This window comes from Oxyura jamaicensis, chromosome 1 (assembly GCF_011077185.1).
Source record: "Oxyura jamaicensis isolate SHBP4307 breed ruddy duck chromosome 1, BPBGC_Ojam_1.0, whole genome shotgun sequence".
Classification (NCBI taxonomy): domain Eukaryota; kingdom Metazoa; phylum Chordata; class Aves; order Anseriformes; family Anatidae; genus Oxyura; species Oxyura jamaicensis.
Genome location: NC_048893.1, coordinates 58,464,521 through 58,487,573, shown reverse-complemented (window position 1 = coordinate 58,487,573; position 23,053 = coordinate 58,464,521). Strand labels below are relative to the sequence as shown.

The 23,053-nt window shown below is 43.3% G+C and overlaps 1 protein-coding gene across 6 annotated transcripts in view; it reads left to right on the top strand.

The window, feature by feature from the left end:
- Positions 1–3,855: 3,855 nt before the first annotated feature.
- Positions 3,856–23,053, top strand: part of TBXAS1 (thromboxane A synthase 1) — a 242,014-nt gene continuing 222,816 nt past the window's right edge. The window contains exons 1-3 of one of the 6 annotated variants that reach the window (XM_035343278.1): positions 3,873–4,095; positions 13,821–14,116; positions 16,576–16,776. In XM_035343278.1, coding sequence (XP_035199169.1) covers positions 16,679–16,776 — 98 coding nt within the window. In that variant the 5' untranslated portion in view covers positions 3,873–4,095; positions 13,821–14,116; positions 16,576–16,678. Of the gene's footprint in view, positions 4,096–4,637; positions 4,825–13,820; positions 14,206–14,425; positions 14,448–16,575; positions 16,777–23,053 lie in introns of those variants that run through there. The other 5 variants (XM_035343270.1, XM_035343288.1, XM_035343296.1 and 2 more) reach the window with 5 other exon arrangements.

Sequence of the window (23,053 nt, the reverse complement as noted above, 5' to 3'; positions counted from 1 at the left end):
ACATATCCATCTTTCAGGTTGACCCTGGTTTAAACTCAACAGAAACAGAAATAAGAGTGGAAAATAAGCTTGTTGGCCATTACAGGTAGTGACACTGAACCAGCTCAGGAGAAGCAGCAGGTTAACACAGGTATGTGGGAGGTCTCCATCTACCCAAGGTGGTTCACAGCCAAATTGCAAAAGGGCAGGTGTGTGTCTGTGGGCATGTGAGCATGGACATGCATGGACCACTGAAGAAGAGGTGATAAACACTTCTAGGAACGCCTTCTTGCCTTGTTCAGGTTTCTGCAAGCACCGGTGTGAGGAGGCAGCTCTGGGAGGTGTGTGCCTTCATCCTGGCAGGGCTTTGGGCTGGATCTTCCTGCCAGGGGAGGAAAGGAGGGAAACCTCCTCTCTGGGAATGATGAAACCCCTCCATGGAGGAGCTTCTCCTGGGAAGGGGCAGGATGGAGGCAGGAGGGCCTCCCTGCAGCTTGCTCTTCCCATGCCAGCCCTGCTCCATCTACTGGCAAGAAGAACACGGAGCCTCCGAAATTCGCCTGCCGGGGTGCAGCTGCTTCTGCGGCTTCCCCAGTCCAGGTTCTCCCCATGGCCTACTTTCATCCGCCAGCAAGGGCCAAGGGTGGGAAGAGCAGAGGGCGAACATCGCTTTCTCCCTGGTCAGAGGACGAGGAACTGCCCTCCCATGAGCTTCCCTCTGCTTTGGTTTCCAGTGTGTCATCAAGGTCACACGGGAGCACATTAAGTATTGTGCACACACTGCGTGTTTGCTGTTTCGTCTGCTGATCGAGAAGCTGATTTCGCGGCTTACTTGTGGTCAGTCAAACCCCAGTGAAAATGCCCTGCAAACTCCTTCCCAGATCAGAATGCTACTGGGGATGGGGTGGGACGGCAGCACCAGCTTCTGTCCCAGTAAGTGCCCAGGAAACTGAGGTGCAGCAGCAAAAGGTATCCATGGGAAACATCAGCGCTTGGGCTCATAGTTTGATGCTCAGCACTGTGCAAGGTTATTGCTTTTACACCCATCTTTTCCCTTGCCCACTAGGTGTTTAAGAGAACTTGCTGGGGGAAGCTCTGGTCTTTCCAAAATACGGAAACCACGCAGCAAGCTTTTGCCATGTATGCAGCTGAATGGTGTTGCAAACTTGACTTGTTTAGCTCTGTGCAAGGGGACGGGCTGGGGCCCCAGAGCTGTGCTGTGCAGGGGTTTAAAGAAAGCTCCCCTGTGGAAAGAAGTAGGATTTTTAGCTCTAGCACCGTTGGCACTAAATCATTTTTCCTCTCGTCCTGCCTTCTGCTGTTGGGAAATCATCTGCACCCGGACTTTGCTTCTCTGGTCCGTATGGGAAAAGCATCCTGTTCATCCTCCCGTGGCCCTTACAGATGGCATCTCTGTGTGCCTCTGTGCATCATAGCTCTGTGCTAGAGGTGGTGGGGTGAGTGGGGTGGGCTGAGGTCCCCACGTCAGCCATTCCCTCGGGGAGGGAAGAAGGGCATCCAGTGTCAGGCCAGTGTTTACACAAAGTTTAGTCTCCAGTGGATTTCCCTACACCCGTGAAACAATAGGAAGGTCTGGTGCTATATTATCCATGCTTCCTCTTTATTCAGATTTTATCTGTGAATTCTTGCAAATAATAGAGGACTGAGACCATTATTGTTCTGGGAAATAGGAAGATGAAAACATTAGACAGACCTTAGCAATTTCAATGGACGTATTCCTGGTGTATTTAGTTATGCGAGTCTTTGCAGAGTCAGGGACTAACAAAGTACTTGTTGGAGTAAGTAATAATCCTGTGTGCTCACAAAAGCAGTTCTTATACAGCTCATTTATAATAAGCAACACTGCCTCAGTCAACCAAATGCTAGAGTTCAGAACAAAAAAATAAAATAAACGTTGCTACCTTAATGAGACAAGATCTTAGGAAGCAATCCATCCCAGCTTTTCTATGTCTCTGCTTTAATACAGTCTCAATGTAAATTGCATGCCAATGATTAATAGATTTTGTATCAATCGAACTTGAACTGAAGTCAAAAGAACATACTCTTTTTTTCTTTTCTTTCTCTTTTCTAAACCCGCATTAAAAAAGATTATTCAGAAAAATTAGAATGAAAAGTGCCAGGTCAAAACTCACATATTTCTAGCAAGTCTGTGAAACCTTACTTTTAAGAGTCGCATACTGTAGAATCTTAATCATCCTGGATGGCTTATTGAGGTTATGGACTAAGGCTGCTGTTCGTGTGGTGCCAGCTTGTTGTGGAAGTACAAGATGAGGTGCAGCGCCTTGCCATGCAGCTAAACCCTTCCTTGGGCCAGGTGGACTCCAGCAGTAGTTTGGTGGCTTGGCTGGAGCGAAGACGTCCTGCAGCCACCCACCAGCCCTGCGTGGTCTCAGCACCACAGGCCGTGGAGCAGTGTGGGTCCTCTGCACTTCTGGCAGGACTCCTTGTGTGCCTCTGCATCACGTCCCGGGCTCTGGGAAGTCTTCTCGATGTGGGAACATTGCCATCCAACTGCACAGAGCCAGCTGTGTGGTGCTGTGTGGAAGCTAAGAGGTCTTCCCGGCTACCATCTGTCTGGGTGGTATGACCTCCTGCATCGTTCCTGTATTATTATTTTCCATTATCTAGGAAAACAACCCTTTCTTCTCCTCCTCTTTACCTCAGATAATGGAAAGCTGTTTGTATATCCATGAGCTTAATAACTACTGGTCTTGGAAGAGCTTTTCTGGCTGGTTGTACATTAACATTATTCACATTTTTGATGCATGTGCAATTAATAAAACTTGGGCAAAACTTTAAAGCTTGGACTATACTCTGGACAGATTATAAGTTTTATGTATGCTCTCCACAAAGTGTCATTAAAGCTTGCTGTGCACAAGGAGTAATTACGGAGAGGATATTTTGCTTTGAAAGGAGAGCATTCTCCCTCTGCACAGCCTTCCTCTCGGAGTAAGAAAAACAAATACTTTGATCCTACTCATGCAAATAGGGCCATGCTTCCAAAGTGTTTATTTATTTATTTATTTATTTATTTATTTATTTATTTTTGGTGGGTCTCAGGGCATTTAGTGTTCCTGTAGCTCTTCTGGTCTTCCAAAGAAATACCTAGCTTTGGAGAGAAATGCCTAAAAAAAGGCTCAGACACAAGCTAAAATGGAACAGTTTAGGCTCACCTTGCACAAGTCTGTTGATTCAGGCAAAGGTAACTTGTGAGCTGAGAGCCCAAATGGTGCAAACAAATGCAGAATAAAGCAGCCTGAGTGCGAAACACATGTCCAGCACAGGGGAGGGGAGTTACGCAAGCGAAGCTTCTGTGCAGCAACTCCCACTGTGGATAAGCCCTTAATTACTTCTAAAATCTCACCATTACTAAGCCATGCTTATAATTTCTAGAGGCCTCGAGTTTCTGGAACAACTGGAGTATGAGATTCAATTGCATTCACTTCAGTGGAGGATACAGTTAAGTACGGGCACGTTTGAAGGCTTGAGGCCAGTCATTAACTAATTAGTGTATGGGAACATTTGAGTTTCTCCCATCTGATTTTGCAAGTTATTTGGCAATACTTGCTTACGATCGTGTTTTTGCACTTTTTCCCCTTCCCTTCCCAGCAAACCAAATCTGCACCAGAATCAAAAAAAAAAAAAAAAAAAGTACACAAACTTCCCATTTTCCCCTTACTGTAGACAAAAATACTTGCTGACTCTTGGTTTTGTGTGCGTATGTGTATACATATATATTAAATAAATGTATTTATAGGTGTCAGAGTGCCTGCTTCCTTCCCCCACGCAGCCACGCACCCAGCAACGGCACGGAGCGTGGGGACCTGCACGCCCCGCGGAACTACAACCCCCACAGTGCGTGGCGAGGGGCAGCGGCGGGGGGCAAGGGCCGTCAGGCACGGGGGCTTCTGGGAGTTGTAGTCCCGCGGGGCTGTGCCCGGCCACCGCGCCGGGGGCAGCTTTCCAAGCACCTGTCCGCTGGGTGCGAGGCTGGATGACTCCGTGCTCCACCGCTCCCTTCGGGGTGGTGCAGGGCAGCTGCTGGCTGGCAGGCCAACCAGGAACCGCTGGAAGAGGCACAGGAGACACGTCAAGGTAAGGATCTCGCAGCGATTGCAGCGGAGTTGGAGGAGGAGGGGGGCTGTAAATCCCGCTGCCCCACCGGCTGTCCGGGCGTTGCGCTGTCGGGCGGCAGGTTTTGCCATCTCGCCCTTGTGGCACGCTGTTGGGCGAGCTAGATTTATTTGGGTTGGCTCGGGGAAGCGTTTGCAGCGTTAGCACGTGGGAGCCGCTGCACAGGGATGCCATTCTCCCCTGCAGCTGTGGTTGGAAGTGCGGCTGCTGGCTCTGCTGGGTGAAGGTTAGCAGGGATAAATATTCATTCAGCCTTAGAAGAAGGCGGGGGAAGAAATCCCACTCCCTACAGGGACTCGAAATCTAGTGAATAAGGGTCTTATGACATCCAACTGCTTGCTGAATTTAAGCTTGCTTTTCTAATTCCACTTTTTTTCCCCTGTACTTTTCCTTTTTCACCTTTTATCTTGACTTTCTATATCTTAGTAGAAAGAAACAGCCAAACACAAATTTTGGGTAAGCGGCTGTAAGAGCATTTGCCTGTGTATATTTCCTCGTTCCAGCATTTCTGCTGTTTGCTGCAGGGTGGCTGAGCAGTAGGCAACTGACATTCTCAGGCTGCACGGATCACCACGGTCAGCCGGAGAAATTCTTGGAAACGCTTTGGTTTCATGCTGCTGCTCAACAAAACAGAGCAGTGGTCAGGACAGTGCAGGGAGGAGAAGCAGCTTTGTGTACTTCATGGTTGAGGTGAAACACTCCCGAGCATTTTGGTGGTGGTCCTATGACAAGAGGCTTCCTGGGGAACATTTCCAGCCTTGTTGTTGGTCCTTACACCTGAGAGTAAATTTGCCAGAGAGTTTTGGGAAATCCTTGGCCTGAGGATGCTCTGTGGGCCTTCCAGGGCTGAATGTACATTGTGTGGACAGGGACTGGACTCATAGCTACTGCTTCTGGGGTGGCACAGCAGGCAGCGGGCATGCTGTACAAGCAGAGTGGATGTTTTTAGCTAAGGCTGCTGTTTCAAGACTCAGTTTAAATGAAAAAAAAAAAAAAAGTGGAGATAGACAGAAGTTAGTCCTAGTGAAGATCCCACCCAAAGGAAGATGCAAGAGGCACCTCTCAGTTCTGCTGAGAACTGCGTTGCCCTTTTAATGGTAATAAAGAAGCCTTACCATTAATCTGCACAGCCGCTGCCAAATGCTGAACAGGTCTGGATGATGAGGCAATTCCCCTCCTGCTCTGAGGCTGATGTGGAGGTATGGCTTTTGGGCGGGCTGGGCTCTGCCCCGTGGGCTGCTGTGGTATGGAAAGGTAGAAAGCACACAGCTAAGGAGCAGGTGCCCTTCGTGAATCAAATGAGGGCAGAAACATTAAGCACAGTGCTCCTGAATGCTTACCCACAAGAAAGGGTTATACATCTAAAATGAGGATGCTGTAGCTAATGTCAGAGGGGCTGGCAAGAAGCACCAAATTTAAGCGCTGTTACCTAAAATCCAGCTGCTGGAGTGGGGAGGGCTCATGGGTATCTTCTCACTTGAAATGTTTCATACACCTCACAGGCTTCTGGTGTACCTAATGTTCTTACTGTTTACAGTAACAGACACTACTAATGTGTATGTAATAGAAAATAATCTGCTGGGGCAGTGGCACTGAACCTGAAAGCATCCCATACACATTCAAGAACCTTTCCCAAACGTGAATAGCACTAATATCAAAACCATATTTGCCTACAGCCTCTTTGCATTTCGGGCATTTCCCTACATGGTGACACCACCTGTGTCAACCTGACCTGGGTAACAAGAGACACTGCAGTACCAGCAGCTGTGTCTCCAGAGCAGAGATATGGCCAGGGTGCCACCGAAACCCCAGGACAGGGCAGGTGCTGGAGGAAGAGGAGGGTGATGGTGGTGGGAAATCCTGCTGCACTGAGCCCCAAGCAGTGGGTGCTTCTCCTGCCTCCCTCCTGGAGGTGAGGGTTACCCCATCAAAAAGCATGACCCCCCCCGCCCTACCTGCAATGTCTAAAACAGGCATGAATTTCCCTGTTGCATCTGTCGTCAGTGTGCTGCACAAAAAAGCAATTGTGTCAGTTTTGTTTTCCTTTCCTGGTACATATCAGAAGTCAAACAGCGTGATGTGGCTAATGGTATTATATTGACCCACCTCTGTGGTTGCTATTAATATCCAAAGAAATTCCCAAATGTCACAGTCCCAATAATAGCACGGTTGCTTGCCCATCTTTCTCTTGCCAAACAGATTGGTGTCCTTTTATGTTATCAGGTCCAGTAATTGCTAGTCCAAATTTTGCTCCTTGCTAGTGTTAAGAAGCTAGGGACCAAAAATATGTATTAGAGGACTGATATACTTGCAATTGCTAGTGAGGTGATTTGCAGTGTCATTTGAGTAGTATCCAAATTGCCAATTCTTTTCAAAATAAGGAGTCTGAAGGGGCTTGGGGGGAGAGGTATCCTTTTCTTCTCACTGGCTGCAAAAATATAACCCACCCTTAAAAAAAAAAAAAAAAAAGCATTCAGAATCCAGCTGAAGCGCACAGGCTACTAAATTTCAATTGCTGTTTTTATGTCATTATTGCAATTGTAGTGACTCTGTAAAAGACAAGACAAAAGGTTGCTCTTTTCACTTTGAGCTCTTTCCATCCTCCACTTTTACAGCAAAGGTTACCCTGAGCAATGTGTACATATGTCTGTTCTAAGTGTAGAAATACATATTATTCATACCTTGTCAATGTATATGCTGGAAAACAGAAGCTGAATTTATAGCTATATTTCCTCTCTGCCGGGGCTTTTAGAGTTGAGCGTTTCAGTGTTTCCATTATAAACCCCTGTTTTCTGAGGTTTATAACAGTCTTGAAGAGCATAGCGGTCCTGAACCATAATAGAAAACATGTAATGTTGCATTTACAATACAGCTGTAACTGCACATTAAGGAGTGTAATCTTCTCAGTGTACCCACAATGCTCCAATAAGGTTAATTGGAGTTACATATACTAAGAGAAAAACAATATTTTACCCTTGGAGCTGGTGCTCTCCACCCAGAGAGCTGCGAGCACCACACAAGGGCAGTGCCTCTACCTCTGCCAGACTTTACAGCTGCGTCGTTCCTGGCTGTGACATTAAAACCCCATGTGTGCTGCAAGGCCCCAGGAGCACCTGCCTCCCTCCTGTGATGCCTCGCTGCTTCACGGACTTGCCTTGGAAATCAAGGCAAAGATGACCAGCAGATACTGCACCTCATCGAAAGTGTTGTGAGGCCTTCGTCCTGTGTGTCTCTGCTGTTTCTGCCCTTGGCTTTTAGTCTTGCATAAATACAAGTCCCTCCTGAAACCCCAGGCATTTCTCCATTTCCAGCCAGCTTACTCCATCTGGCATCTTGCGTTCATGTGTCACTCTGCTTACTAGGGTAAGGTAAATAAACTGAGGTTCATCATAACATCCCGTTGCCCCTGGGCTGTCTGAATTAGTCCAGCTCCTTCGCAGGGCACCTGGGCGGTTGCTGTTGTTAGCCTGAACTGCCATGGGCAGAGCTGGGCCTCTGCAGGAGGTGCCCCACACCACTGGGGTATCTGTATGGGACTTTTACTTCAGCAAAAAGTGTGTCACTCTATTATTCACATGCAGCAATTCCTGCATACCTGGGACAGGGAGGTAGCTGCTCGTGTGTGTCTGACCGGTCTGACTCTCAGAGCTAGCACCTTGCTTACATTTGGCTGATAGCTACAGGGCTCTGCCAGGCCCGATGTCCCACCATGCCAGTTCGGTTGCTTTGCGAGGTAACCGTGAGCGCTGGGCGAGGGGGCAACGTTGGCAGGTAGTGGTGGTCTGACTGAAAATGAACACTTTAAAAATGGATAAGTGAGGGAGAAGAGCCGAAGTTAACAGTGGACAGTTGGGCTGCTGGCTGTGTTCATACTAGAGCCGATTTATCATTGCAATTGCTTGCTTGAGCTTGTTGGACTTAATTGGCTGAAGGTAAAGAAAGCAGCAGCATGTTCAGAGTAGAAAGAAACTTCTAAGAATTGCTATAAAAAACACACACACAAAAAACAACCACATGACCCTTGGAGCTTGAAGACTTTGTTAGGCTCTTTGGTGAGTACAAAGCAGTCCTCTCAAATTGTCACAGGGCCATGGTTTTCCAGGTTGAACCTTAGCTTTGATCAGCAGCCAGTAAAAAGACAAAGCATGATGGCTAAAAGGCGTTTTCCTTTTTTTTTTTTTTTTTTTTTTTTTTGGTATTACAGTGAAACTGAGAAGAATACCTATTTCCGTTTTGCATTAGGCCAGCCACAGTTTAAGGCTGGTCTTATCTGCCAGCTGGTAGAAGGCAGCAGAAGGTAGGAAGGAGGTAGGAGGCTGGGCTCACTATGAACCTTATGCTCAAATCCTGTCTGTGCATCAGCATGAGAGAGCAAGTTAGCATGAGCATCAACAGGGTTGAAATCTTAGTGAGACTGAATTCTTCTTGCTGTTTCAACTCACATGTCACCTTACTTAGTCTTCCACTTAACCTCTCTTCCCATGGTTAACAGGTCAGCTTATTGGGTTCATGCCCTTTTGGAAGTATTGCTAACCTCAAGCATTCAGAAATCACAAATTCACTCTCAGATTCATGAGACTGCAGGAAAAACATGCATTTTTTAATTGAGCAATTAGAATAGCTTAATTAGTATTTTAGTCCCGATACTTTGAATTTCACAGCTTTGGAACATCGTTTTCCTTGCTGTGAGGGCTTGACCCTTTTTGCCCCCAGTAAAACCTGCATTTGTCACAATTGCACAAATGAAGAACTAGTGCTCTAGCAAAGCCAAAAACAATGAAAACACCAGCTAAGTCAAGAGTTGCAGGAAGAACTGAAAATCTGGAAATGCTGGTTTTGTTGTTGTGCAAGTTTGTTTTTCACTTTTTTTCACTTTTTTTTTTTTTTTTTAATTTTGCCCCCTCACCAGTTATGCATGCATGTGTTACAACATATCTGCTGAGAATGAGTGGGAGGGAGCTGAAGGGAATTCTCATTTGGTGAATTAGTGTACAAGGGGCCAGCAGAAAGTACTGCAGTAAAAAAAAAAAAAAAGGGCAAAGAATGGGAGGGTACAAAAGGCTGAACTAGAGTAAAAACATCTGTATGTTACATTTGCCCTTCTGCAGCATATAAGGGGCTGCAATTTGTATGTTAGTTGTTTGTGGTGCCTTCATACGGGTAAGAAGGCCTTTGGGAATACTGGGCATGATCTACCAAGAATCATTCATCATGTGATGCATGAATTTAGGTGGAGAATATCCCCTGGATATGGGGCAAAAGTCAAAGCTTTTCAATGTTCTTTATATTGCCTCCTTATATTGCCAAACACAATCTTCTTGCCACAGCTCTGTGTGTTCCAGTGTATCATACATGTTGTGTTATCAGGGCCGTCTGAAAATAATCTGACAGGATTGTTCACACCACAGTTACTGGTATTTTGAAATTTTTACCATGGGGAACATCTTCAAAAGCAAGAGCGGCAACAGGACAGCAAGCTCCCTCTGCCTGTCTACAAAAGCCAGAGCAGAATTACCAAACCCTGCAGCGGCTGTTGTGCTGGAGAAGTTCCTGTTCCCCACGAACAGCTGTTTTTGCAGCCTACAGGAGAGTCTCTGTGGATACTGCTAAAGAGATAGATGCTGAAGAACTGGGGACCTTAGTGATTGCTTTGAACTATCAGGTTGAGTCTGTTTGTAGTTGCTTAGTTGTATTTCCTTTCTACCTGTGGATGTAGACTAATAGCTTCTGGGCTTCTTGAAGTTTGAAAACCATTACTGTGGCAATAGTATTAGTCTGACTTGCTTGATTTGACCTTTCTTTTTCCTTTGTGCCAGTTTACCTCCTCTTCTGCAGTGAGACTAGCTGGTGGTAGTGCCTGAATTGTAATACCTGGCCTTTTTTTGTTATGTTCATATCGACTAATCCATTGTACATTCTTTTGCTCTTTCATTTTGCTTTCTTATTCATCTCAGAGGGTTAATTGCATCCAATCACTCTGATGTTAGACAGTTAGAGATAATGCACACAGGCAGAGCTGATACTGTCTGCAGTTCCCAGCTGGGACTTGATTCTACCACTCTTAGTCAGCTTGAAGGCCTTAACCCATGGGAATATTCTCTGTTCACATTTGTGGGGCTTCTACAAGCATATGCTATTTGAAAAAATAGTGGCAGACCTAGGGTGAAGAATGGTTGCTTTCCTCATCTGAGATTCAAGGTTTTGGAGACTTTTTATACATTCCCCTTTTTGTTATTTTGAGCTCCGACAAGGTATTGATAAAGGCACGCTATTAGTGAATTTATTCTTTTAAATAAAAGAAAGACATCGTGCCTGTCATTATCTTTTCACCTGTTCCAGGCCTTAATACTGAGCCTGCCAATTCCCTGAGGGCACTAGTAGGTCTTAATCATCCTGAGTGGCTTTTCCTGAGCCCCCCCACCAACCCCAACACCCCCTGCACAGGAGCCCCACTGAGATTCAGACCTGGGGGTTCAGCTCTTCCTGAGGCCTGCTGGAGGTATGCTTGTTTCCAGCCCTCCTTCCTGCATGGCCCTATGACCAAAAAAGCCTGTCTCCAGCTTTTTCCCCTAGATGGGGCAAATGTAGCAGCCCTCTTTCTAGCCCTGTTTCTCCTGACTGGACCCCTGGCTGGCCCCCAGTCCTGGCATACCCCTTGGTGTGCGGGAGCCATTGGTGAGCCTCCCTGCCGTGTTCAGCTTTGTGGAGCTGTACCCTTTGGTACGGGCTGGTTGACCTGGAGGTTGTCCTCTGCTTCCCTCCTGTCTCCCATCTTGAGGCAGCCCTGTACATGGCCCATGGAGCCTATCTCTGGGGTAGGCTACTGGTGGCCCATATCTGCACTGTCTTTTGACAGTACTGAGCAACACAAGCACCCAGTTCTTGACTTGTCCTTCTCCTAAGCAGAATGCAGGGCAGATGGTGGCGGTGGTCCCCCTGCAGCAGCCCTGGGATGGTGTGCTCAGACCTGCCTCTTCACAGCTGCTGTTCTTCCCCTCGTCCATGCTATTTGTTTCTTCACTCCGTTTCCTTCCGTTAGGATGACTCGAAGGATGCAACGGCCAGGATTTCTCCAGCTGGCAATTCAGGAGCCACGTTGTGCAGAGCAGTGCAATGTTGAGGCTAATTGCCTCCAAAGCTGCTGCCCCCTTTTAAGGAGGCTGCGTGTAATCTTTCTCTAAAGGAATCTCCTTGTATCCTATTGAAAGGATTCCGTAATAAAATTATTGAACTGCAAACTGGAGAGATAAGGTGGGGGATGTAGTAGCTACATAGCACATTGAGCTCTCAAAGTGTTTCCATTAATTGGAGAAAACCAGTGTTCTGTATCATCCTATCTGCAAAGCACAGAAAAGGACTGGGCTTTGTATGTTTTGGTGTCGATTCCACAGGCTAGTGGGTGAAAGAGAAGTTGATAAGCACGATTTAGTTAATTAAATTATAGAACACGGTGCTTCTGTTAAGTTTTTCACAGTTCTTTCGATCTGAGGTTCAGTGCTAAAATGCAGCTTGGAGAATTCAAGCCTTGAGTTTGCTATCTGAAGTAGCTTTTCAGTCGTAGAACGTTAGACATTTTTCTTGGTGTTTAAAAACCGAACTTCATACAAGGAATTATAACTTACTGATTCTAATCATGATATTGTTACGAAGGCAAACTTAATGTGGCTTTGTGCTACTACAAGACTAGTCTAGGCAGGGTTCTTTGGCTTTTGCTATCAGCGTGGAACTATTGATTCATGAACATAAATCCTTACTTATCTCCAGTCAACTTTATAGGGTAATGAAATTATAGGATTGCTTGAATCAATCAATGTTTCTAAAGCAAACTATAGAAATATAAACAAGTTAGAGATTATTTAATAAAGTCAATTTGCTTAGAAATGCTTGGACATGGGCAGCAGATGTTACATTAATTTCTGCTTTCTCTGAAATTTCACTGGGGCTTCAAGGCCTTAATGTCACTATTAGCAAAGGTAACTTTATTTTAGAAACTCATTCCAAGCTCTCACAGCAAGAGGAAGAAACTGTCATTCCTTTTGACCACAAAATCTGTGCTATTTCTAAGTGGAGTTCTTTGAAATAACTAGGATATCTCACAGCTTGTTGCTTTAGAGAAGACTTAGTGCAGTGGCACTACATTTAGTTAGCATAATGAGTTTTTTAGCCCTTTAATATTGACTGAATTTGAAGTACCAAAACTTTTAGTCGTTTAAAATTAAATTTGTTAGTAAATTGCAAGCTTGCATTTCAGCTTTCCTAGAATTTTAAGTTGGGTTCCTGTTTTCTGAGAAGCAGTTAGGTTAACATAGCCAGGTTCTGACTTGGGGAAACAATTTAAGTATAAAAGTCTGTCTTTATGTTTCTCAGTAGGAAGTGTCATGAAAGCGGCTTCCTCAGCGTGGTTTCACACTTGCAGTGTAGGCCTTTTGGAGATCCAGTTCATTGGAGCGATTTTATTCAAGGTGGTTCAAGAATCTTCCATGAGTCCACGGTGTCCTTTCAATGCTCCTCTTTTTTGAATGCAGAGCAGGCTCTTTAGAAGTGGACTCTGATGCCTCGGTGGTCTGTCCATTGAGTAGTTTGTCACAGTTTCTCATGTGGGAGGCTAAGACCACCTGATTAATCTGCTTGGTCCATCTTAAGCAGGGATAGCAATAATGGAGTCATACAAGCCAGATGTAAATCCCTCTGCTCTAACACATTAATATTCTCAGTACTTTGGCTATTTAAAACTACTGTAGTAGTTTTAAATATATATAAAAGCTCTGAGAAATGTACCTTTGATCTTTTTGATTGGTCTACCTTAAAAATGTTAAGAATTCATTTTTGCTTTGGACAGGTTTTTGTCTTTAAATTAATATCATATATACTTATACAGTTTTATACATGGGCTTTGTTAAAGCTTATATGTAACCTGGTTTCTGATTAATCTCATGTTTTTTAAGCTGTTCTGTGGTATTTCATTTGCAGTATTTTGTGGCTAGGCTGTCTGTGTAACAGACTTCCTTGATCTGAAGACTATGCTACATATTTCTGTAGAGAGAAACTGCTATAAAATTTAAGCTTAACACCTTTCTAGACTTCCTTCATCTATAGTAAAGTTGGTGTGGTTCAGCCTTAATTAGATGATTATAGACCCAAAACAGATGAAGTAGAATAGCATGAGAGGATTTGAATTGGGTTGTTAGCAAGAGCTCGTGGTTAGTCTAGCTGGTTAGCCATTAGCCTCTGAAATAAATGAAAGTACATTTTCCATTTGATATGCTTTGAAGACTGGTCAAAATCCTTAACGTGATTTAGGTCTTCTGAGAAGGCCTATAATCCTGCTTTTTTAATAAGCTCTATATTTCTTGTCTGAGTGATAATTTGTTTACGTCAAGCATTGCCGAGGCTCACTGCCATGCTTGTATTAATTTGGAAGTTGAAATGCATTGTTTTGGAAGAGCATTTACAAAAATTATTCCTGGAATTAGAATGGACAGGAATTTAATGTATGAATGCTTCCTGGAAAACCTGGGTTTTCTAGATGCCTTTTTTTTTTTTTTTTCCTTTATCAGTTGAGGAGCACTTCAGCTGCTCATACTTTGAATGCACTAATGCACTTCCCTTTTTAATATTTACTGCTGTGAACATGTGTGCAAGCTGAAGTTCAATCCTGAACAGCCAGAGCTGCTTCTGTCTTGTAGGACTGACTTGCACTGGAGAGCTCCAAGCCTGCGTCTATGGCAGTGCTGGGGATGAGAGGATGGATGGGTATCTTGAGCATAGGTTTGTGTTGAATGAGGTGAAGATCCATGGACTTTCATTGCTGCAGAATAGAAGAGCTCAGATGGCACCACATCAAGGAGCTGTGAACCTTGGTAGATACTATCTTGAGAGAAGCCTTGTGAAAGCAAATGCAGATAGTGCTGCTGACTCATAGGAGATGGACAGGAAAAGGCTACTTCCACTTCTGCTTATCTCTGGCTTCCTTCAGCATGCAGTTGGTGAGGACTTAGTGTCTGTCTCCACAGTTCTTTAATATCCTTGTAATCAGCTTGCTCAATGTGTCTCCACAAAAACAGCTGGGAGGTTGGTGACAAATATTTGTGCTGTTAGTTAGTTAATAAGAATGGCATTTTTTATGTAAATGACCTGTAAAGAAAGAGGGGACATTGGAAATAGGACTGCCTTTACTGCTGCCTACGTCCCTGATTCCTTTCCCCTGTCTCACAAAGTATTTTATGGATTTTTCTGACTCTTCATGCAGCTGAAGTACCTAACTATGGGATGGTAACTGCAAACACATGGGTCTGCAGTGAGGAGTATTCCAGGTAGGATTTGGAAATAATGCTTCATGCCACCCTTCTTAATGGCTGGAGGTGCCATGTTAAAATCCTCTAGTAAGAAACAGGTGATGAGGATTAAAAATAAAACCCCAACATCAACAGCAGAAAATGACAATGGTTGTTGTTGGGTGCTTGATTATGTGTTCTCTTCCAAATTAGATGCTGATGTGAGAGCCTGTTTTCTTTCACAATGTCTGTGTTTAAGAATTGTTCATCCTACCTACCTCCCAGTGTGACTGGGACAAGTCTCCAGTGTAATTCTTTAAAAAATAAGCAAGGTCTGTACTTGTCTCTGTGTTTGCTGAACTTAATAGGAGTTCAACCACAATTTTGAATAGGAGAGTATCAGTCTTCTGTATGCAGATAAATATGACCTTTAATTAAAAAGCCAAGTAAATGAAAGCACAGTGAAACGGGAGTATTATTTTTTAGCTTCTGCATTTGTGGTGGTCTTTTTTTTTTTTTTTTTTTTAAGAATCTTTAATGCATATATTTATTTGACTTTTAAAAATTATTTTATTTCTTAAAGTCCCACAGGATCGGTTGCTGGTTGGGATTGGCTTGTGCCCACTGATTAATTCCTTGCGTCACTGGTCTTGAATCTTGTTGCAAATGTTCTTGGAGAACTTGGCAGCGACAAACTGGCAGAGCTGTTATTGACCCAGAATAGCAATGGTAATACAATAAGCAAGGTTTTCTGTGATCTCCTGTGCTATTCTGTGGAGCTGATGAGCTGGTTACCACCTTTTACTTATTCTGCAAGGATCTGAGGCTGGAAGGGAATTAATGCAGTTGTGAAGCACAGAGAACCAAAATAGAAGTGATTCAGTTAGAGTAGAGCCAAATCTTCTTAAAATTAAACTCCATTGTGTTAGAGACTTTACTTTTTTGATACCTATATTATTAACTTCTCTGATAAGAGCAGGAAATGTAATACAGTGATATTGGAGGAGCCTTGCACATTAAATCTAAGCTATTATCTTGGGGTTGTATGAGAAGAAACTGCTCTTCATCTGGTGTGTTATGGGAATCAGATGTTGCAGACTGTTTCTCAAGGCTACCATGTAATTCACAAACCTAGGTTTTTGGAGTAGTTTTAGTTTCTTTAACTTTCAAACAGGCTGTACGGAGTATGTGGGAAGGCTGCAGTGCATATACGGGTATTTATAGCTTCATAAGTAACAAACGATATACTGCATAGTTTCAGGGAATTTTGTCATGGGCAAGTGTTTACCCCAGGCTGCAGCAGTTTATGTTGCAATCTGGAATATTTTTTATACTGGCATTTACTAGCTTTGTGTGTAACAGGTTGATGGTCTTTCATAGATGTGCTTCAAGGTTTATATTTATATTTACGTTAACCCTGATACTAGAGATGCTCTGCCTACCCCTGTACTGTATCTCTGGAGAGGCTGGTTAACGGTACCTCTAAAGAGTGCTTTGCATTGAGCCAGGAAAATGTGCAGTAGTACCTGTGAACCTGAGAGGAGCTGGTCCAACAGTGCTGCATGTGTGAATGGACTGGCGCGTCTGACCTGACTTACATGCCCGGTGCTACAGTTGGGTTTTGTGCTCATTACTTTCTCTTTCTATATGAGTCTTGCAGTAGTGGCATTCGAAGAGCTTTTCCCTAGTTCCTCCTTTTAGTTGGGAAAATGTAAAGTTTATTGTGTTCTGTTTTTTTAAAGTATAACTAGTTTGGAGATTTAGTGCTAATGACATTGTCTATTGCAGAAACGCTCTGTTTTAGCTACTTCACAGAATGCCACTCTTTGTATGCTAGGGCACCACTAACAAGTCTTATATTCTTCTTCCACAATCTGTATCGTGGTCAGGCTCTCCTCCCCTCTTTCTTTTTCCCCACATTTCCCCCAGTCTCCCACACTTGATGTCTAAGAACCTATTTGACCACACTGATGTCTTAAGCAGTGGATATGTAAATATTTACTGACATGACGGTCAGCAAGAGGGAGGGGGAGAATTGCTACATATTACCCATTCAGTAAACCTTCAAGTTTTCTCTCTGAGTGTGCAGTCGATGAGAACAGGAAAGGTTTCCAGTTGGTGTTTGACTTGATGTATTTCTCTCTCTTGGTTCCTGTTTCTGTTGCAGATGTCATTCATATAGCTGTGGAAGGCGTTATCAGCTCTTGAGGAGACCTTCCCCTGCACACACACACTCATACCACTCAAGGCTGGCACTGTAGCAGAGGAAGATGGAGCTCGTAGATCTCCTGGCATTTTCCCCCACAGAAATGAACAGTACAACTTTCACTCTGGCTTTGCTGGCGGTCTTCGTGGTTCTGCTGTACTGGTAAGTGATAACAGTAATACGGGCTGTGCGTCACACACACAGCCTGCCGAAGTTCCCCCAACATCTACAGAGTCTTTCTATTCTCGAGGTGAAACTGGATGATAATTGGCTGGAAGGGATGTGGAGGGCAAGGAGATTCGGATGCAGAGGTTGAAGTGAATGCTCACAAAACTCATGTTGCTGTTTAGAGAGTTCTGTCTCCTTGCAATATTTTCTCTTAAGTGCTTTACAAACTGCTCACAAAGGTTGTCATCAAAATTAAGAACTTATTACTGCTGGTTTCTTGCTAACTTCAGCAGGCAGCAGGAACATTGGTGCTGATCAGAAAGAAACAGTATTTGTTGCAGGGTCTTTTTGGAATCTTTGTACTATGCTGCACACTTGTCACTTGCCAGTTTTCTTGGCTTAGGTTTACAGGCACTATAACTGCTGCTTGAATTTCTTCTCTTGTTCTTTCCACACTGAGTAATAGATACAAATCAGAGTAACAGCAGCCCTACTGGTAAGCACAGTAAGTATTCAATGAGCTATGCTGAAAGGGGGTTGGGGGGGGGGGGGGAAAAAACCGCTCTGTCCAGATAATTTATTTTGGAAATGAAATTGGCTGATCTGGGAATGCTTTTCTGGCTGTTTTTACTTGAATACCTTTTCAAATCCTGCTTTCCAGTCAGGAGAATTTTTTTTTTTTTTTTTTTTGCTCATTTGCATGTGTGTTCGAGAAAAGGGAGTGGCAGGAAAAGAACCTCATAATAAAACCCAAAGCTAATCTAGAAGAAAATAATGGTGGCACAATGAATTCAGCACAATCATTGTAGCAGTGTAAGTGGTGGATCAGTTCTGTTCAGGTTTCTTTATTCTTTGATACTGTCAAACTTTGTTCAACTTGTGTGTCAAGGGAGAATCTAGAGAGATTTAAAAAAGAGTCAAGTCAAGCCCCTATTTGATGTGCATTGCCATATCAGGTAGGTAGATGAGCCTGCTTTCTTAATAAGATCTGCTCAAAACTCTGTCTCAAATAAACACAAAAGTCAGTTACACTGGCTTTGAACTTTATTTGGGGAAAAAAATGGCAAGGCTACATGTTTCAGTAAATCCATGCTGTTTAACTGCTGACTTGTGGATGTGAGTAAGCTTAAAGTGGTGGGAGAGAGGCCAGAGGCAGAGGCACAGTTCAGAAATGCAGCACATGGGCTGGTGAGCTCTGGCAGCCTGTGAGATGGCTGGGAGAGCCTGATGCTCCTCAGTAGTAAATGTCAAGATGTGCCACGGTCTGTGAAGAAACAGAACTGTTCTGTGCAAATGTACTATGTGTTCTGGTGTGTGCTTCTCCAGAGCCTCGCTTTAGGGCTCATTTTAAGGAAGGCTGTTCCTCCCGTTGGAGGGAAGACATGGGAGATCTGTGCAGAATCCGGTCTTGACATAAACAAAGCTGGATCTAATGGCAGACTGAAATCAAACTTGAACCAGACTCCTAGCTGTGGACAGTCAACTGCTGTATTGAGAATGTGCCATATAAGTTGCAAGTCCAATTTAGGAGTGAGGTGGGAAATTGCTGTACAGTGCAGATACATCATTTAGTGTTTCTCCTTTCCTGGCTGAAGATGAGTTCTGTGTAGGCATCGAGTCAAGGAAGCTAGAGTTTTACGAGGATATTTTCTTTATACCTTTACCCATCAGTGGTTATTGCTAACTGATCTTATTGATCTGCAGGTGCAAGTTGGTTTTAGGATACTTTATTAGATACGTCTGCCTTTAGGCCACTCTCCCAATGAGAAGCTGGCATTGCTTCTTAAACTTGGAGTGAAGCATCTTGGGCAGCATACTTGGGCTTACTGGTAGGTTTGCTTAGTTGACCAAGCTATTCAGATCCATTTATTTCAGTAAAATAGAATGACTAAACACATAAAGTTAGTGGCTTGAAGCATATCTACAAGCATGGTGCTTGTTTTTCAAACCTGTCAGTCTATTAATATAAGATTCTATTTTTTATAAAACTTGTTTTATATTGCAGCTCTACTTAAGCGAATGAGTTAAAACCAACTCATGCACATAGTCTCCTTTATTCTCAGCTGAAACCTTGGGTTCAAGGAATTGGTTAAAGAGTATGTAAGGGGTTGCTAATAGAAAGGCAGCTCCCTCATTCTGGAGAGTTTTTTTTATTACAATCATATTGCATGCAGAATTGTGTCTCTTCTAGGAGTTAGAGGACACAAGTGTTACGTATGTCAGGAGTAGTAATAACTGCTCAAGTTTCTTATTCTAAGCCTTACTCTCATTTTTTATTAACTTCTGAATCCCTTTTTTTTTTTTCTATTTTTTCTTTTTTTTTTTTTTTCTTTTTTTTTCTGCCAGCATTGTAACTTTTCAGAAGGGGAAGGGAGGAATTAATATTTGCTGTTGCAAAGTTTGTTGTGATAGTAACTTCTGATTGATGGGGGTTTTAATGTGTCTACTGTTTTGTGAATACAAAGACAAGGGAATTTGTCCACCTCTTTTGCTTTAAAAGGCTTACAGGCTAAACAGAAGGCAGTTGTAGGTAGAGAAGTGAGTTGTTACAATTCTAGTGTGCGTTAGATTTACCATGGTGTTGTCAACTGCCATGTTATTGAGCTATTTCCTTAGCATGATTTTTGTGGATGGGTGGTACTCAGTGGTTTAAATGACACCCTTGAGTTGCTGCCCATCAGCTAAGCCTCTGTAGCTGCTAGTGTGTGCATTGTAAGGCCAGCTGTGATTTATCACAGTTCAGCTGACAGGTGGTATCTTGCTAAGTTGTGATAAGACCAATCTCTTCACATTTCTGGGTAAGGTGAGGTCATATGAAATGGGGGGAGAAGCAAGGGTTGGTTGAGAAAGGGAGGAGAGGCTGTAGTGGTTTAAAAATAAACTTCTGGAGAAGATACAGGTCTTGAGAGGAAACTTGGATGCTTTGGTCATTCCGACTGTTTTTTTTTTTTTTTTTCTTTTTTTATGGTGCAATGAAGATCATCAACGATTCTTTAAAAAATATCCTCTAATAGCACACCTGATCTCTTATGTATCATCATCAGTGAAATATGAGCATGATTCTGGTAGTGTATTGTGTCAGCCTTAATTCAGTGACTGTAAACTGTGTTTATCCTCCATATGGCCTTAAATCTGCTATAGGGAGAGGCTTTTTAAGTCAGCCGATCTAATTTTGGGAGTGGAGAGAACAGAAGCTTTTGGGTACACAGGCTCTTTGGATTTAGAACAGGGCGAGCAAACATGAAGCTGCTTTTTCTGTCTTCTGTTAATGTAACTAATGTGCTCAGGTCTTCCTGCTGCCCTCCATTTCTGAAGGACTTAGTTGTCCACTTCCCTCCTCATCTTTACTACTTGCTATCTGTGGCTCCAAGTCTTTTCCTGTAGACCTCATACCATGGATTCTTCAATGGCTGTTGCCACTTCCTTACTATTGTGGTAGACAATGAAATTTTACTGCTTTACCGAGAACAAAAAGGCGTATATGGCTGAGTACATAAAGCCCGGTGATACCAGAGACACAACACTGAGTGCTCTTAAAAACGAACTAAAAAGCAAAACAAAACAACAACGACAAAAAAACCCTCATGTCTATGATGTTCCCACCCTCTAGGATTTCTACTAGCCAAGCTGATTATCAGACCGGTTTCTTCTAAGAGCACTTCCTTTCTCAATTCCAAGGACTGCTGTCTCTATTTGTTTAATCTCTGTGAATCTCAGGGCTCTTTTTCAGGCATGAAATAAAAACAAACGCTTAAGGTAGGAATGGGGTTGACATTTACAAATCCTAATGATATTAGACAAATTGACTGTATCCACTGTACCGAAAAGTACAATGGTATATCTTTGCAACATATTGTTCATTTTCCTTTCAAGTGTATGCTGCGTTGGGTATCCCATGCTTGGTTGTATCTGCAAACATTGTTTTGTGTCTTTCTTTTTGCTGTCTGGGGAGATGCTTGATAAAATGAAAGCAGGAGTTTGTCTTGCTTTAAAGTTTAATGTACCATAAGCTTAGCATTATGAAGAATCTGTCACAGCACTGAGATACCTGTGTTCAAACTGGATTATCAAGCCCTTGTCTAAACAAACCAGTTTTTTTTTTTTTTTCAAAAACTTGGAGGTTGGAGGGGAGGTGTTTGTTTATGTTTGTAAGATACACGTCTAATTGCATGCTTTCAAACATAGCAAAATATATACCAGTAATGTCCTTGTCTGTTTCTGAAAAGCGAAATTGTTCAGAAAGATGCCATTTTTACATTGAAGTAATTTTATGATCACTCGCGTAACAGAAGTGTGTAGAGAGTCAGAGACTTGGGTTGCACTGGGCCGAGACACTGTCCATGCATTGCATAACAAGTCTATTCTGACCCAAAGCATTTGCTGTCACTGATCAACAAGAATGAAAACTAAGCCTTCTTTTTTTTTTTTTTTAATTCTGTCCTTAAGTCTGGACATTTGCATACACTAAAATGCAGGTGATACTAACACATGGAGGACAATGTGTTAAGAGTTCACTCACTGGCTGATACCATGTCTGTAGCAGGCCACTTGAGAAGTTAGAAGTTAATTTCAGGACAGTAGTATTTTGATACAGGTGACTTCAATGGTATTGCTTGTTTGGCATTACTTCACATCTGTGGTTTGGGAAAGCACTATGAAAGAGAAAGCTTAGGTATATCTGTCTCCAAATAAAACTCTGCTCAGGTTTTGCAGAACCTTGTTGTTTGGTCTTGAGTTAGGCAAAACTGAGATCAAATACATCTCTAGGCTTATGGTTTGAGTGCAGGCCTAGGGTGAGCAGGTCATTCTCTCTGACACATGCAGATATAGCTTCCAGCCAGATCTGTCATCAGGCTGTGCAAAACTTGGATCCTTTCTGAAAGAAGCACCAGTTGTGGGTGGGTATGCCGAGACTGTTCCAGCTCTCTCTAAAGCCATCAAAGGCACAGTGCTGTAAGGTCTGCTGTGTCTGGAAACCAAAGCCCGGATATGGAGCACAGCACCAACACACATCCATAATGATGTATTGCTCTGTGGTCATGTCAGGCTCGTTGACTTGAGAGGTTCAGAGAGGCATCCTACTCCTCAGATGTTTAAGCAAGCTTGTTTCACCTGCTGTCAGGAAGCAGGGCTTTGCAGACAGTGAGTGCTCAGGGGCTGGTGCTCCTGGGCTGCAGCTGGGCTCTGGCTGCACTTGCACCAAGCTCTGCCTGCTGAACTCTTTTCATCTTGTGCATCCCTCCCACAGCAGTGGCTGACTTCAGGTTTAGGCTATCAGGCTGTGATTCTTTCTCTTTTAGCTAAATCAAGTGTCTCTGGGTGAGCCTGAGAAGGAGCAGGGTCTTTCCCTATTACAGCCTGGTAGTTTCTTGGTTTGCACTGATTCCGGCATTAGGTTCACAGGGGCAGAAGGCGGGGAAGTTGTGTGTGGTGTTTTTTTTTTTTTTGTTTTGTTTTTTGGTCGTCTTTTTTTTAAATATTCTGTTAACCCCAGCTGTTTTTTTCCTAAAATGGCCATTATGTCAGTGGAAGTCATTCTGCTCCCCTTTATTCAAATGGCCCATTATGGAAGCTAGAAGGATCTGACTCAACAGGAAACATCAGCAAACTGCTGTTGATGACAGAAAAAGCTAACAGATTCCGAATGGTCTTTGTCACGCAGCTTTACATCAAGCAAATCTGGAATTCCCACTAACGCGTCAAACATAATTTGATCCCACAGCTGTGCAATATACGATCTCCTCTTCCAGCTAAATCATCTCTAGGTGAGCCTGAGAAGGAGCAGCATAAGCTGCTAAATTATAATTTGGAGAAGTGCCATACCACAAATGACTAAATGCTTTCTTCCTTTGAAAACAAGGTAGATTTGATCATCCAGAATGAAGTTCACTCTCTGTCCTGATTATGCTGCTTTTCAGTAAACAAAGTTCACTATTTTGGGGGAGAGGTAAAACAGTCTTCCAGAACTGCAGTTGTATCTTCAGCTTTATTCTTTGGGGTTCCCTCAGGGGCTAAGTTGTAATGCCTCTGTTATCCTGTTAAAGGTAGTTCAGCCTTTAGTGCTGAGAAATTTGGCTTTTGCTTGCTTGCCTGCCCTTCATTACAACGCTCAGAGACCTCTTATGTTCATTAAAAAAAAAAAAAAAGGGATTGCATGGCCAGCAGTGTTTATTTGAAGGTCCTCAAGTGCTTGCTGGTTGTGGTGCTTTTTCTTTTTCTTTTTCTTTTTCTTTTTCTTTTTCTTTTTCTTTTTCTTTTTCTTTTTCTTTTT